Source organism: Mus musculus, chromosome 13, assembly GCF_000001635.26.
Source record: "Mus musculus strain C57BL/6J chromosome 13, GRCm38.p6 C57BL/6J".
Classification (NCBI taxonomy): Eukaryota; Metazoa; Chordata; class Mammalia; order Rodentia; family Muridae; genus Mus; species Mus musculus.
The window spans coordinates 36,245,577-36,262,548 of record NC_000079.6 but is presented as its reverse complement, the minus strand read 5'-3'; the positions used below and the strand labels follow the sequence as shown (position 1 = coordinate 36,262,548).

The window sequence follows — 16,972 nt, the reverse complement described above, 5'->3', positions numbered from 1 at the left end:
AGCATAGTAGATTCCAAACTAAAGCATTTACCTTGCCAGCTGAATCCCTAACTATCTATCAGTTTTAAGAAAAATCTAGGAGGATTTTATACCATCCCAATACTATTGAGACAAATGTCCCCATAACTGTGGGTATGGATTAAGATCTCCAATGAAACTGCAATTAGCCATTTCTCCATGAATTACCAAAAGCAATCAATGTGCTCAAATCTCCAATTCTTATGACACTTCAAGAACCATCATGCTGACTTACGTGAGAATTAAATACTAAGTAGAACATGTTTCTTGGAGACAGGAATAATTGAATTTTCATGGAACGTAATGCAATGTTTGTTCATTCTATGTAAACATATACAGATTGCAAGCAAAGCTAGATTAATTCCTTCAAAGCACACTAGAGTTTTACAAATATAATGAAGCTGTCTGAGGTAATAAAGTCTTGAAAGTCAACATTTGATGACTTTTTCATTTATTTCCTTATACCCGAAGTGGCAAGATAAAAATGAGATGAAAATATAAGACTTTTATATGCAAATTAATACAAACTCTTCCAGGAAACACACAAAAAAAATCTCAGAATATAAGCAAACTATATATGCATAGAAAGGTGAGCAATGGCCTAGAAAGCCTTGAAGTTATTACAGCACCTGCAATCAGATCAAAGCACTATTGTCACCATCAGTGAGTCTTTCCTAAATCCTTCCAGAAAGGAAGGTGAAGACAAAAGAACACCGTGGAAGATCTCAAGCAAATGCATGGATAATCACTGAATATGTTGCCAAAAGGCATGGGACTGCTCTGTATTGTGCCATGTACTGTCGCTGACACAGAAGAGTAAATGGAGGAAGGCAGCAAGTGTGGACTCCATAACGGGGGTCAGTGCTGATGACAACTGACCCTCCTATTAATATTGGCAGGCTATTAGAAGGAGAAAGGGGGAGGGGGAACCTGGTACTAATAGCACTAAGTATAAACCTCTCCAGGCAACTGGAGAAAGAGAAAGAGACCAGTACTGGTGGCAATCAGCTTAAGCTGCTACTGATAGTAGCCAATGAGAGCTGCTACTGATAGGGGCTAGCTGGGCTGTTCATGGTGGGTCAGGATTAGAGAAGCAAAGGAGAGGAAAAAACGCATACACACACTAGATAAAACAAAGCAGGTTTCAACCATCTTACACACACACACACACACACACACACACACACACATACATACAGACAAGCATATATATACAGACAGATAGACAGACAGACAGATACATATTTGATAGATGGAGAAAAGCTCCAAGCAACTTACATATATACATATACACACATATTTGATGGACAGAGCAAAGCTCTAATAACTTTATTTCTCTTAGCCTTTTTATACCCACTAAGACAATTACTTCATTCAAAAAACAGATAGAATCTTACACAAGAGAAAATTAACACAGGATTGTTGATTACAACTTCAAAGTAGTAGTTTTATCTGGCTTTCATTCCATAAGTTCATTATAAGTTCAAAGCAATAGTTTTTTTGTTTTTTTTTTTTTTGTTTTTTTTTTATGTAATAGAATTATCTACCCCTTGTTCGGGGCCTTACTTTATCAGGGTGTACACCTGTGGCCTCATTCCTGGACCTGGCCTAGAATGAATGTTTTTCCGGATCATTAATTTTATCCAAGCCTAATTTTCTTCTTAGTACAATTTATATGTTTGTAGTGCATGAAAGCTCACATCGCTGCTCACAACAATCTCTAACTCCAGATTTAGAGGAAATGACCTCTTCTGGACTCAATGGGCACCATGAATAGACATACTGCATAGACATTTATGCAGGCAAAACAACCATTAACATAAAATAAGTAAAAATGTATTTGTTTGCTTGCTTTGGTTTTTCAAGACAGGGTTTCTTTGTGTAATGCTGGCTATCCTGGAACTCTTTCTTTAGATCAGGCTGGCCTCAAACTCAGAGATCTTCCTGCCTCTACCGTGCTGCATTATAGGTGTGCACCACCACTACCTGGCAAGTAAAAGTTTTCTCTAAAATAAAAAAAAAAAAAAAAAAGCACAAAACAGGAAGAACTGACCCTGTTTAGACTGTGCCTTGCTTGACTTATGCCCCATGCCTGAGGGTAGACCCTAACAGGTCAATGTATCAGTCACCCCAGAACATGGACAACTGCCCTCCACTCCTTGTAATACTCTGCACAGGGAAAAGAGCAATGCTCCAGGTCTATATCATCTTCCTTACTCAAGCTCACTGCTTAGCTCAAGCCTGGACTAGACCGCTGTGTGTGCCTCTACAGCAACCACCTTCTGTCTCAACTATCCCTACAGGCCCATGGGCACAGTAGCTTCCTCATAATTCTCACTCCCAGACTATGTATACCTCAAAGGCAAATACCACCTCACTGTGCCCAGTACCTTGCACAGGGACTACCTAGCACAGGGACTTAATAGAAGGCAATAGAGAAGGGGTTCTCATCCTCAAAACTCCAAAAAGTACACATAGCAGATTTTAAGAGCTTTTCCTTAATGCCTTTTGTGGTAGCTTGAATGTGCTTGGCCAGGGAGTGGCACTATTTGGAGGTGTGGCCTTGTTGGAGTAGGTGTGGTCTTGTTGGAGTAGTTGTGCCACTGTGGGCGTGGGCTTTACTACAGTCCTCCTAGCTGCCTGGAAGCCAGTCTTCTCCTCTTGACCTTCAGAACAAGATGTAGAACTCTCAGCTCCTACACCATGCCTTCCTGGATGCTGCCATGTTCCCACCTTGATGATAAAGGACTGAACCTCTGAACCTGTGAGCCAGCTCCAATTAAACATTATCCTGTAAGAGTTGTCATGGTCATGGTGTCTGTTCACAGCAGTAAAACCCCAACTAAGACACCTTTTAAAGCCCAAAGGCTACAGGTCCAAGTTCAACCTGCCAAACAGGTATTGCATTGACATCAGATACTTTCTTTGTGCTAAAAACGCACCTATAGGTAAAGTTTTAGAGTATCTCATAGTTATCACTCCTTTCCCAAAATGAATTTCTATCCACCCCACAGCTTACTGTCAACCTCAGGACCAATGGAAGGGCATTAACTCTACATCTTAGGATGCATCTCATAAAATGGTTTTGGTTTTTGTTTTGAGGGGGAGGGGACTGGTTACATGAGGGAGAGATAGTACACGGGTTTCCTGGGCTAGTCAGCCTGTGAAACACCTTTCACTTAGAGCTGCCTCTTTCTAACTTGGATGTCCAATAGCAAAGTACATGTTTTCAACCCATCACTACCCACACTGAGAACTAATCAACCTCACTGTGTAAGTGCATGTGTAGAAACACCTAATAACGTCCAAATCCTAAAATGTCAATTAAAAGGCATGATTTTAAACATGGCAAAAATTATGCATGATGATAATACTTCATTTTCCACCCTTACACATAACCTGGCCCTTACATGATGCCACTGATTCTAGCCTAAAGTGCAGAAATAAGCCTTGAAAAAAGACACAAGAAAATATCCTAGTAGATTGTGTTTATCCTCACAGTACTATAAATAATTCCTAAAACTCTAAATTGCCTTTTTGCAGAGGAGAAAATAAAATGTAGCCACTGGGAGCACATCACACCCGCCTGCAGAGCTGCTGAGATCCCATAAAGAAGGGCTCCATACATATTTTACATACAATTCAATTATAGGAACATTCTAGGTTTTTGTTTTGTCTGTGAGAATTTCTTTAGAGGGGAAAAATAAACCTTTTTAACCAACCAAATATAGCAAAATGTATCTGGTCTGCAATTTTCCCCATGGCTCTACAGAACAGAATGAGAGTCCGAGCTAACATTTTTTAACTCCTGGGCTGCTTAGAAGACTATACTATAGAATTGGAGAGCTTAAAGGAAACTTTATTTTGATATTTTATGACTGCCACTAACTTCTTGAAGTAATCAAACTTGAAGGAAGAAAGATTTCTTTTGGCAGTTAGAACTCATATCTGGTTGACCTCACTTCTTGGGCCTGTGCTCTCCTGGTGAGGTCACTTGGCAAAGGAAGCTGCTAGGGCACCGCCATCCTCTTCAAAGACATGTCCACAGTGACCAGAAACCCCACTAGAGGCTACCTCTCCCGTAGTCCACCACCTCCAAGTGTGCCCTGGTCCTAGAGACTCAGAGGGCATTTACCCAAACACTGGCCCACATGCGTATATACACAATCCTCTGTGTTAGCAGCATGTAAAAAGTCTGAGGACACAACTTTCCAGATAAACTGCACTGCTAACTCCTGACTGGATCACAGCACCCACAACTACACTATACTGAGACAAGAATCAGTTGCTTCTGGATAGTGGGAAGGAGGCAGAAAAGCTCACACTCTTTTCAATCATTCTTTCTACTAAGCTACAGAAGAGAGTAGAGTGTATATAACTGAAAGAAAAGAGTGAGTTCTCCTGGACTTTCTGTGAAATGAAATGGAGGGAGACAACCTCAAGAACTCAGTCAGTGAAAAATGAACATACAATACAACCACTAAGAGCATTTTGAGACTCAGTAATGGCAGACGGACAACAAATCGGGACAAAGTCTCAGGCATAAAACAACCACTTGCAGCTGGACAAAAAACAAACAAACAAACAAACAAAACACAGTGAGAGTGAGCACCTCACTGTGTTAAAATCAGCAGACTACAAAAGGAATATTCAATTACTACAGCAGAATTCAAACACTAGGATATACATCTCAAGCCAGTCTTCCAACCATATCTGTTAATATCCCATTGGCCCAAGCAGTCAAGAGGGCAAGCACCAAAGCAGCAGGGCAGAAAAATATGTTCTTCCTACAGAAGAAAATGCTTCAAAGCTACTGGGCAATGTAAGTGTACACAGGCAGAAATAGATCCCTGAATGAGATTACAACCTGGAGCAATTTAACCTGACCAAATTTAAGACTTTCTACCTGCATACTCCCCAGTCAACTTGATCAGTTTGATCACTTGGACAGGAAAGGAGTGGGAAACTGAGTGGCAATTACTTTATACAGTCATCAAATATCCCAAGCTTTAGGTGATGAAAATAAGAATCCTACACGAGTTTCCACATCCAAAGGATACACTGGGTAGAAACATGGCTGCCAACATTAGGCATGCAGCACACAGCACAACTGCTGCAGAGAGCTCCGGGGAGCAAGCACGTGCGCCAGTCTGAAGCCAGAGGTGGAGGCTTCACTTGCACACTAGCAAGAGAAACACTGGAAGGTGACAGGATGAGAAGCAGGATCGGGAAAACTAAAATCTCTACAAGGAAACACATCCAATTCCCTGCAAACTGCAGACTGGAAACCCCAGGCAAGCTCCCAGCTACAGCTCCTAATCAAGCCTACCCTAAACCACGCTTTCCCGGCTGGGAGAGACTGTCAGAGGGGGGACCGAAGCTGACAGAACACCAGGCCACAGAGGCGGATGCCAGAGAGGATTAAAACTTTACAGTCGCTGGGTTGAGAATATGAATAATATGACAATAAATGAGAGAGATAAAGTACGAGGACCATACATGACAAGCAGAGGGGTAATCGTCATGGGGCTGTCAACTTCCACCCACTCACAGTTCATGGAGAAGTGATTTTTTTTTTTTTAAGAATGATGTGATAACAAAGAAAACTGAAGCTACTCAAGGAAGAACTATATATATTTCATATATATATATACACACATACATACATATACATATATATTACTTTTATGAACTAGCAACAAAAAGGAAGAAAAGCCACAAACCTGTAAAATTACAATACATAAAAATAACAAGTGAATAATATCTGATATAAATGTAAGAAGCCTACCAATCAGTTAAAAAACAGAAATGGGTAGATAAACCCAGCTGAAATGAAAAGAAAAACTGTAAATGTCAAGCAAACATATAAGAATGCTTTCAGCCACAATATCAATCAGGCCAATGAAAACCACGGGAAACTATTTTTATCATCCCCAGACAGGTAAACCAGATCAAGGTCAAGTATTAAAGGGAATGTGAGCAACAAGGGATTTCGATTACAGTCTCGAGGCAATGCAAAACAGGCAAACCACTTTAGCAAGTAATTTGGTGACTCCCTAACACACACAAGAAAAGCCCTGAAGATTCCCATAAAAATTGACTCTGCAATTAAAACCCTGGCATGTACACACCTGTAGGCATAAGAATACTCAGCATGAGCAACCAAAACTTCAATCAGTAGGCTTTAAGAAGAGATAAGCTATGGCATACACACCCAAGTGAATTTACATAGCATGAAACAAATACACCACAACCTAACAATGCTGGACTTCATGTCACACAGACATCACACAGCTATATGTAGTGTTACTCCACTGGTAAAAATGTGGAAGCAGGGTAACACATTGTGCACAACTCTAATGAAATTCAAGGTAGAAGGAAATGCAGACTAATGCTTGTTGGCAGGGGGAAGGTGAGAAGGAAATGAATGAAGATACTGCCACAGAGAAAAGGAGGCTTGAAGGGAGGTAGAAGGGAAGAGAGAAGGGAAGGGGAGGGAAAGGAGAGGAGAGGAGAGGAGGGAAAGGGAGAGGAGAGGTAGAGAGTGGAGGGGAGGTGAAGGAAAGGGAGAAGGAAGGGGAGGGCTAGAGGTTAAGAGTATGAACTGTTCGTTCATTCAAAGGACCCAGATTTGATTCCCAGCACCCAAAGATTTGATAGCTCACAAGCGTCTTTAATTCAATTTCTAGGGAATCTGACACTCTCTTCTGGCCACCACACATACCAGACATACAACTGATACACTGGCACACATGCAAGCAAAACATGCATTAAAAAAATTTTTTTTAATAAAAGACAAGCAGAATCACAGAGTCTCTGTAGGGGTAAAGACAGAAAAGAAAAAAGAGTTAAAGTAAAATTATTTTAAAAAGTAGCTGAAAATATAAAAATTCCTATTTCTGAACACCAAGAATAGAAAAAAAAATCCTGAAAGTAGCTAATAAATAAATAAAAGACAATACTATATAGTTAGATGAGCAATTATTAGGCATTGAAATTATGATTTTTTTTTCATTTAACCACAGGTAGAAGAAAACAGTTTGAAATGCTAAAAAAAAAAAAAAATAAAATAAAAAAATAAAGGAAATGGCCATCAGTTCACGAGTCTATATTCAATAAAAATATCCTTCATGATAATGAAGGAAGAACGGTGTGTCAGAGAAAGCAAGCCTAAGGAGGCCATCCCCAGCAGACACAGCCTGTAGAAACACATAAGGAAAATTTCCACACCAAGGAGAAGGAAATAGAAAGAATGAGATGTGCAGTGAATTGTGAGGATTTCAGTGGAGGCAGGCTTGATGAATGTAAATATAATAAAAAAAGGTAATTAAGGAGGACAGGTATACAACATTCTAATATAAATAAGCTTCAAGAAAGAATTCTCTCATATGAAGCCACTTATCTCACAAGGATGAATGGGCAGGCCAAATGTTCCAACAGGGAACAAAATAAAAGTCTAACCTGAGAGGAGAGAATGAAAAGAAAGCATGAAGATTCTCTAGCATCTGAAAGGATGTCACTTGAAAAAGTGACATCAGAAAATCTGGTGACAAAAAATACTGGAAACGTGTTCAACCACACTGGTGACAAGAAAAGTGAAGTAAGGTGACAGTGGGACACAAGGCCTTCGCCATTTTGCCTGTAAAGAGTAAGCAACTGAGTGTGTGAGGTGTCGCCCATGAGCACGGTTAGAATCTTTCAGGCATCAGAGACTGAGAGCCACAGGTTCTATTTACATGGCACACACATGTCTCATGCCAGCCAGACACACACGCAAGAAGGATCCAAGGACACATGCAGGAAGACTGCTTCTAACAGCACACTGATAAGGAAGTGACCAGAACGAAGTGACCACAATGCCAGGTGATAACTAACAAAGTTCATTTTCAGCCATGGGAACATATTCATGCCATGTTCACTATGAACAAAAACTTGCCAGATGCAGAAACAACCACTACAGAATTCCATAATAGCAGAGGTTTGTTTGGTTTTTGGTTTTTTCTCAGCTCTGATAGAGTACTAAGAGAGGTAAGTCAGCAGGCATTGAAAAAGTGAACAACACTAGGATACGACTCTGATAATATTCATTCAAAAAGTGATTCCATTTTTATGAAACATGGGATCCCATAGACAGGCATGTGATATACACACTTATTTATGTGCCTAAGACTTTGATACTTGGTTTAGGGAATCATGGAATCAACCTCGATCTATTTTTCATACTTTATGGTTTTCAGTTATTGCAGAATGTTCAGGAAAGTTGATTACTTACTTCAAACAGGGATCAACACTATGTCCATATCTGAACAGACCTCTAAAAATGCAGCCTGAAAATACATACACACAGAAAACGGGAAAACAGACTTCAGTGAATCTACACAATGGCACACTGTCAGGAACCATAATGGGACAAGCTAATAACCAGCAGGTGGTCATCCTGAAATGGTCTGCTTCTGATTATTATATAATCTGTGACAGGTGCGCCCTTATTAAGCAAGGCTGTAAGGGATTCATTTTAGGAAAGAGTCCTGCTACTAACATGATTTTCCTGTTATTATTAAACATATATAATAATCACTAAGTAGTAGCACACCCATTTGGAGCAGATCTCTGCAGATCCACGAAGATGTATTGTCTTATAGTGAAGCTGTATAGATAAATAGATGAGTTAACTCTTTATAATGACCCTGTAAGAATTCCTAAAATTATATCAGTGATTATTAAGTTCATTTATAGTGGGACTGCTATTAGGTCCTTTTCTGATAGTCAAAACTGTGATGAGAACTCTGTCAGTTTCCCAAGTGTCACCAGTTAATTGCTCTCAGTAACCAGACTTGCTCCTTCTCGGAGCACTTTCCAAGAGGTTGTAAAACAATTAACCAAAGGTCATAAAAGGGAACTAACAATTTATTATAGGTGCTAGGACAGAAGATAAAATATTGACTCGGTTTATCTATGCAAAACTTCACTGATAACTTAGTGATGGTTTTAACCCTTCAGTGAACCTGTGGAGCTGAGACAGGTGATGGATGTTTAGCCAGATAATTACTCCTAATGGATATGCAGGGAAACATTCTCTGTTGTAAACTTCTATTTCAATTTATGATTTATTTTGTGTGTGAACTTTTGATGAACTTTTTAACATGTGATCATGTATTCTGAAAGATGTTTAAGGGCTGAGGACAAGAGAAGAGTCAGAACTGAGGGACTGAGGTGAGACGAACGGAGGTGAGAAGAGAGCTGAGGGAGGAACTGAGCTGAGGAGACGTTTTTTAGACAGAACACTTATAGATTAGAAGGAGAATGCAGAGTGGAATAACTTAGAAGTTATAGGTAACATAAAATACTAAGAGAGCAATGTGCAGAATGCAGAGGGAAAGAGGAAAAGAGAAGATGCTGCAGAGAGAAGGAGCAGGCAGGCTTCTCCTTACCGTGGGTCAGAATAGATCCCATGGTAAGGACGAGGCGGGTTTAGTCTTATTAAAAGAAACAAAGCTTTTTTTCTTACAAACATGGGTTTAATTCACTTAGCATTAAAAGGGTAGAAGCCTTTTCTTTCTCTATGTAATAAGGACTAGAGATCATTTTTCATCCAGAATGAGTGAATTCTTTCTGCACTGGTGTGTGGTCTTTTGCTCCATATGCATATGTAAGTTAGATGTGTGTTTAAGTATGTAATTGTTTGAGAATGTATGCATGTGTGTGTAAGTATATAATTCTGAGAATGCAAGCATTCGGGGCCCAACTGGGTTTGAATGGAAATGTATAAATGAAAAAATGAGCATGCATGACTCTGTATACGAACGTATGTGAGATTATGCATATTCGCTTATGTAAAGGTTTTTCCCTTCTGTGAGTGTTATTCTCTAATCCTGGTTCAATAGAAATTTATTGCTCCAAACCTCCACCCTAGCTGGACAAGCAAGAGGCATCAGGACAATAGGGAAAAGGCTCTAGCAATTAATCCTTTACTTAATCTCCTGCTATTTTAGGATGAGGTGCTAAGTGCCAGAAACTGCAGTTTCTGACCTCAGAGGATTACAGAAGACAGGTCAGCTACAATGGCATAGTAACTGAGACTTAGATAAGTAAACCCCTTAGTATATAGCAACCCTAAATTTCTTGTTTAAAAAAAAAAAAAAAAGTCTTACCCAGGAACCTCACAAGACAAAGTATTACCCTCTGCCTTCACTCTTCCCCCTCCACTGCCTCAAGAAGAACCAACAAGGCCAGGGCTACCCTGCCCCCCAGAACACTATTCAAAAAGAACAGCAATGAACTAATAGAGCACTGGCTGATACCTTAACAGAGGGAAAACTCAAAACTGCTGTATGCTAAGTGAAAGAAGTCATATATTAAGAATACATACTGACCATAAAGCACCATTTACTGAACACAATAGAGAGGAAAAGCTTAAGTAGAATCACCAATCAATGGTTTCAAGATGGGGTTGGGGATAGAGCAGATCACAAAGAGGTCAACAGCAAACATCTTCATGACAAAATGTTGTTTACTTTGACTGTGGTTATAACACCATATACACCAAATTAAGGGAAAATTCAATTTATTCCAAACACAGCATTTTCAAAGCATGGTGGAACTCAGCTTGTGACGTGTCAGCTCATGGTTGGCTGGCTCAGAGTTTTAGACTAGGGTACAGCAGTACCCCATAATCAGAGGACACTTCTCACATCATAGAGGTCAGAGACAGGATGGAGCCTAAATGTCCTTTAAGGCCATGTGTCCAGTGACCCATCCCACTTCCCTTCCAAATACATCCCACATGCAATAAATAGCACCAACCTGGGGACCAATATTTTAATACATGAGCTTGGAGGGACATCCTGCATTCAAACTACAATGATATATGTTTTTATATGGAAAAGGTACTTTTTATTATTTTTGTAAACTCTTGGTCAAATGTCCTGTCTAGATTTTTTTGAAAATGCTATTAAACAGCATGTCTAATGTACCTAACAAGCTAAGGCTGATGCCCTTGAAAAATTGATAAACTTTAATCACTAATACTGAACCATATGGAACCTACAGAGATGAGTTATCAAAGAAGGACAGAAAAGAAAGAGGCTCACATTTGCACAGGGAAAGCACACCAGGAAAACCAACTGAGCAGCAGCAGTGACAACAGATGCAATTCCTGGGAAACAGGAAGCTGACTTACCTGGAGACATGCATTGCCAACCTCTGCATTGAGAGTGCTCCATCCTCACGATCTCTGACCTAATCTTTCCAAAGCCTTCAAACTCTTCCCCTTCTTTCACTGTACTTACTATTCATTCCTGTGGCAAGTATCACAGGATACCTTTGCCGTTTTTTATGTCTGAGTGTCGGAACAGTCTCAAAGGGACAATACTAACTCTACTTCATATTAACCATAAAAAGACAGCAAGAAAAAAAATGCATACACAAATAGGCAAACAATAATTGTTTCACAATAGAAACTGATAATGAGTGGATTTGCACAGGGTTCCTAAGAATCCATTTCACAATTCAACAAGGAGGCAAGGAAATTATGCCAAGAGCTCTCTGGAGGAAAAGAACTAGTAGAATGAGTGTGTGTGTGTGTGTGTGTGTGTGTGTGTGTGTGTGTGTGTGTATGCATGTGTGTGTATGGGATTTATTAAAGTAGCTTATAGATTCATGTCTGGCCTGTCCAACAATCACTATCTCCTGATAGAAAGGCTAAGAATCCAGTAGTTGTTCATTCCATGAGGGAGGATGTCTCAGTCTACATGGGAATACAGAAGTAGGCTCAAATCCCAGTGAAGGAATGCCTCAGCAATAGCACAGATGAACTTAGCAATGAGAGTGGGGGTAAGCAGGCAAAATTAGACAGCTTCCATTTTTATGTCCTTTTATATGGGCTGAGACCAGCACTTGTGGCCTAGATTTGGGGTGGGTCATCCTACCTCAAATGATCCAATCAAGGAAATCTCTCAACTGCTAAGGTTTTGGTTGATTCTAGATGTGGTCAAGCTGACCACTATGATTATCCATAATAGAAAAATAGTCTATGTTTAAAGTTATTTTACACCACAGACCTCCTCTCTGCCTTGCATAATCTAAACCTCACAAAGGCTCAATGAATGATAAATTTCCTCCAGGTACAATCACAGCCTGTGACATCATGGTAATAACTTTAGATGTTTTCTACCATATTGCATATGAAAATACACAAGCATTCCGAGTCATCCCAGTGGGAAACTTAAGTATTGAGACATGACACGATATTGTCCTAAAATCACCAGAGGTAGGGTTGGGGTGGAGGGAGCTAAATCATCAGGAGAAGTTAGTATGACAAACTTTTCTGTGTTCTTAGACACTAACTTCAAGTACAAGCAGCAAGTCCTACACCGGTGCCCTTTTATAATATCAACTATTTTTTTCCCATTACTTTAGTTTTCCTCTCCCTAAGATGCTTAAATGTCATGCATACAACTTTGCAGCAACTTGATTGTTGATAAATGGCTCTAAGCATTAGCAAAATTCTGGATGTTACAACATGGGCAGTTTATCTCTACTCCACTGTGATTATGTGTTAAACTTTTCCCTAAACACTTTTCATTCAGTACCTCAACTACTTCTGATATAGAGATTTCACGTAGCGCATCCTTGTGTCCACTTCAGCTACAAGAAAATCAAGGATCACAGGACATGGGCAAAGTGTTCTCGTCTGTTGAAGATCAGCCTGAGTTTCTAAACACCCAAGGTCAACAGAGGACTATGATTTACTCTCAAGCTCTAATTTCCACCCTTCATCCCTAGGTCATACAGGGGAAAGCTGTCTATGAGGCATTTGTCTGTGTGCAGAGCCCTGCAGATTGAGGGGCCCTCAAGGAAAGCCAGGGGAAACCTGGACAGATCTTGGGCTCTCCAACTTCAAGTCATTTGTGTGATCATCAGTTTTTGAGGCCACATATCTACATGGAACAATGTGGCCATGAGCCTGAGATGTGCCAACTGCTTAAGTAGCTTTCCAGGAATTGGAAAACTTTGAGCTACTTCAAATGGGTTGAAATCATCAAGCCCTTATTCAGATCTGCATAGTTGTCTAATGAATGATCTTCGATTTAAAAACCCAAAACTCTACCTTCAGAAAAATGAGGCACCATCATTTCCTGATACAAACCCTTTATTTTTTTTTCCATTTTTTATTAGGTATTTAGCTCATTTATATTTCCAATGCTATACCAAAAGTCCCCCATACCCACCCACCCCCACTCCCCTACCCACCCACTCCCCCTTTTTGGCCCTGGCGTTCCCCTGTACTGGGGCATATAAAGTTTGCGTGTCCAATGGGCCTCTCTTTCCGGTGATGGCCGACTAGGCCATCTTTTGATACATATGCAGCTAGAGTCAAGAGCTCTGGGGTACTGGTTAGTTCATAATGTTGTTCCACCTATAGGGTTGCAGATCCCTTTAGCTCCTTGGGTTCTTTCTCTAGCTCCTCCATTGGGAGCCCTGTGATCCATCCATTAGCTGACTGTGAGCATCCACTTCTGTGTTTGCTAGGCCCCGGCATAGTCTCACAAGAGACAGCTACATCTGGGTCCTTTCGATAAAATCTTGCTAGTGTATGCAATGGTGTCAGCATTTGGATGATGATTATGGGGTGGATCCCTGGATATGGCAGTCTCTACATGGTCCATCCTTTCATCTCAGCTCCAAACTGTCTCTGTAACTCCTTCCATGGGTGTTTTGTTCCCAATTCTAAGGAGGGGCATAGTGTCCACACTTCAGTCTTCATTCTTCTTGAGTTTCATGTGTTTAGCAAATTGTATCTTATATCTTGGGAATCCTAGGTTTGGGGCTAATATCCACTTATCAGTGAGTACATATTGTGTGAGTTCCTTTGTGAATGTGTTACCTCACTCAGGATGATGCCCTCCAGGTCCACCCATTTGGCTAGGAATTTCATAAATTCATTCTTTTTAATAGCTGAGTAGTACTCCATTGTGTAGATGTACCACATTTTCTGTATCCATTCCTCTGTTGAGGGGCATCTGGGTTCTTTCCAGCTTCTGGCTATTATAAATAAGGCTGCTATGAAGATAGTGGAGCATGTGTCCTTCTTACCAGTTGGGGCATCTTCTGGATATATGCCCAGGAGAGGTATTGCTGGATCCTCCGGTAGTACTATGTCCAATTTTCTGAGGAACCGCCAGACTGATTTCCAGAGTGGTTGTACAAGCCTGCAATCCCACCAACAATGGAGGAGTGTTCCTCTTTCTCCACATCCACGCCAGCATCTGCTGTCACCTGAATTTTTGATCTTAGCCATTCTGACTGGTGTGAGGTGGAATCTCAGGGTTGTTTGATACAAACCCTTTAAATAGTCATGAGTACACCCATTCATGGGCAGCACATAGTGCCCTCTACCCTTCCATGCTTTCAATCCACTTTTCTTTTCTCAACTATCCACTTCTTGATCACATAAATAAATACTCTATAACAGTGTTCTCACAAAGGCATATTAGAGATCCAGGCTCCTGCCTCCATACATATGGCATCTTGGGAATGAACTATTTTTCTTGTTCTAAATTGATCATTTTAGTGAATAAATAATAGGCAAAGCCGGGCGTGGTGGCGCACGCCTTTAATCCCAGCACTCAGGAGGCAGAGGCAGGCGGATTTCTGAGTTCGAGGCCAGCCTGGTCTACAATGTGAGTTCTAGGACAGCCAGGGCTACAGAGAGAAACCCTGTCTCAAAAAACCAAAAACTAAAAATAAATAAATAATAATAATAGGCAAAGCAGGACTCAAGATTTAGAAGAGGGGCCATGCATTCAGCCTCTTACCCAAGGACAGTTGCAACATTCATGCCTCCTTCTGTCTTCTGTCTCACCTCATCCTGACCTGGTGCCACATGCCTTTAACCATAATCTTCTCAAAATGTATTAGTCACCAAGAATGATTCCCTCCTGTCTACCCTGAGGCAGAAGTCTGCATCCTATCCAAGCTAAACTGCCTTCTAAGACCACCCTGTAAATGCCCCTTTCCAAGAGTCCAACTGCAGAGAGTGGGGGACACGAAGAGGCAACGGTCCACATCAGCCCCTCACTACTTGGTGCTTCTCTGCCTAATCTCTCACCTTGCACTAAGAAACTCAGGCCACACAGTATATACCTACATATGTATGCATAGTTATTTGGTGGGTTTGAGACTGCTTCAAGTATCATACACTGGTCTTGAGCTCACTACATAGCTGTGGATATCTTTGAATTTCTGGTCCTTCAGCCTCTAGCTGCTGAGTGATTGGATCACAGACTATAGGAAATATAACGCCATGTCCAGGGGATCAAATCCAGAGCTTTATGCATGTAAGCATCCCTAGCCCTCAAAAAAAAAAGTTTTTATAATTAAATTCAGAGAGTGATATTTTAAAAACACACAGCAAGTCTAAATGGTGTGATCTGTATTAGGCAATGGTCTCCCAAAGAAGAACTGCAGAGAGCTTTCTCAAATTTTGTTAGAGATTAATCAGTTACCATGTCATTCCACATTGCCTCACTTGATGGCAATAATTTTGCTGACATTGGGTAGCAACTAGGCAACATGAGCATGTGTGGTTTTATTTGGGGGCTGTACTATAGTTATAAAATCTCTCCTGAATTCTGGCTATTGAACTGAATGCAATAAGAACAAAAGAGGATTATATATTAGCTTTATTCTTGAATAGCTGTGAAGATAAACTGCACTCCTGTGACACATATCTAAATGCCTTTGGGGCAGTTACAAAACCAGCACCCACCCCCACCTCCACTCTCAAGGAAAAGAAACTCCTGTGATCCAAATCTAGCTGTCAAGAGCTGGTAAGAGAGATCTCCAAAGATAAGACTCATTTGCAAAATGAGCAATGACAAGCACTTCATTAGAAATGGGTCTCATGGGAATTCGCAGAAAGGCTGGTGATGCTGCCCCTGGTGGCATAATTGTAGGTGACTATGAAAATGGAGTCACATGAGCATACAGGGGTCCTCTAGGAAACCTGTAAGTGCAGAGTGGAATTCTTTCTTACCTGAATTGACAAGCTGCTGCTCCATCACACCGCAGCCAAGGACTTCAAGCCATTCTCCACGGAAGTTGATCTCCATCTCGAAGGAAGGGTGGGTGAAGGGGAAGTAGCAATCCACCCACCGAACCTCCAGCCCTGCAGAGGACAAGGAAAGGCATACCAAGCCATAAGACATCCTCATTTAAACCACAGCTAATGACATCAGCTACAACATTCCGAATGAAACAAACAGCAAACAAGATAATTGGCGATAAGTTGGGGCAAGACAATAAATCTAAAAACTTTGGAGAAACTGGATGTATCTTATTAAAAACAAAAGAATCTTATGTCATTTTCAGGACCCTCTAAAAGCAAATTAATCCAACACCATGAAAAAGTGGGTAATTCTGGTGGTTTCTGTAAGTCACAGTGGCAGGATAGAATTAAAGAAACTATACTTTCACTGGACTGCTCTCCAAATCTACATATCAATGATGAAATATGAGAGTACACTGTAGCTGTCTTGAGACACACCAGAAGAGGGCATCAGATCCCATTACAGGTGGTTGTGAGCCACCATGTGGTTGGTGAGAATTGACCCTCAGGCTCTCTGAAGAGCAGTGAGTGGTCTTAACCATTGAGGCATCTATCCAGCCCCCCATCAATGATGAATTCTACTGCAAAGACCTAATGATGGTATGCTATTTACCTGTGCAGGAGCTTCACCTTTATGGGTAGAGGTTGAAATTGTTGACTTGAAATCTATCATGCTGACACCAGCTAAATGTCCTTACTAAGTCCAGAGGACACAGACCCATGCTGGGCTGTTAAACTCACAAATGCTCTTTACAGCATGCCTTCCAATCCCAAGCTTTGTCTAGCATAATATTGTCCTTCTAATCTATAGGCAAGTAGATTCAAGATACGAAGTTTACACCTTCC

General features: G+C 40.7%; 1 protein-coding gene across 11 annotated transcripts in view; it reads right to left on the bottom strand.

The window, feature by feature from the left end:
* The window catches only part of Fars2 (phenylalanine-tRNA synthetase 2 (mitochondrial)), a 420,168-nt gene that overhangs the window by 275,047 nt on the left and 128,149 nt on the right, over positions 1 to 16,972 (bottom strand). For all 11 annotated transcript variants that reach the window (XR_003950479.1, XM_011244345.3, XM_006516769.4 and 8 more), the window contains one exon: positions 16,055 to 16,186. Coding sequence is in view for 10 of the 11 variants with exons in the window: in XM_011244345.3 (XP_011242647.1) it covers positions 16,055 to 16,186 (132 nt within the window). In the remaining variant the exon portion in view is untranslated. The remainder of the gene's footprint in view (positions 1 to 16,054; positions 16,187 to 16,972) is intronic.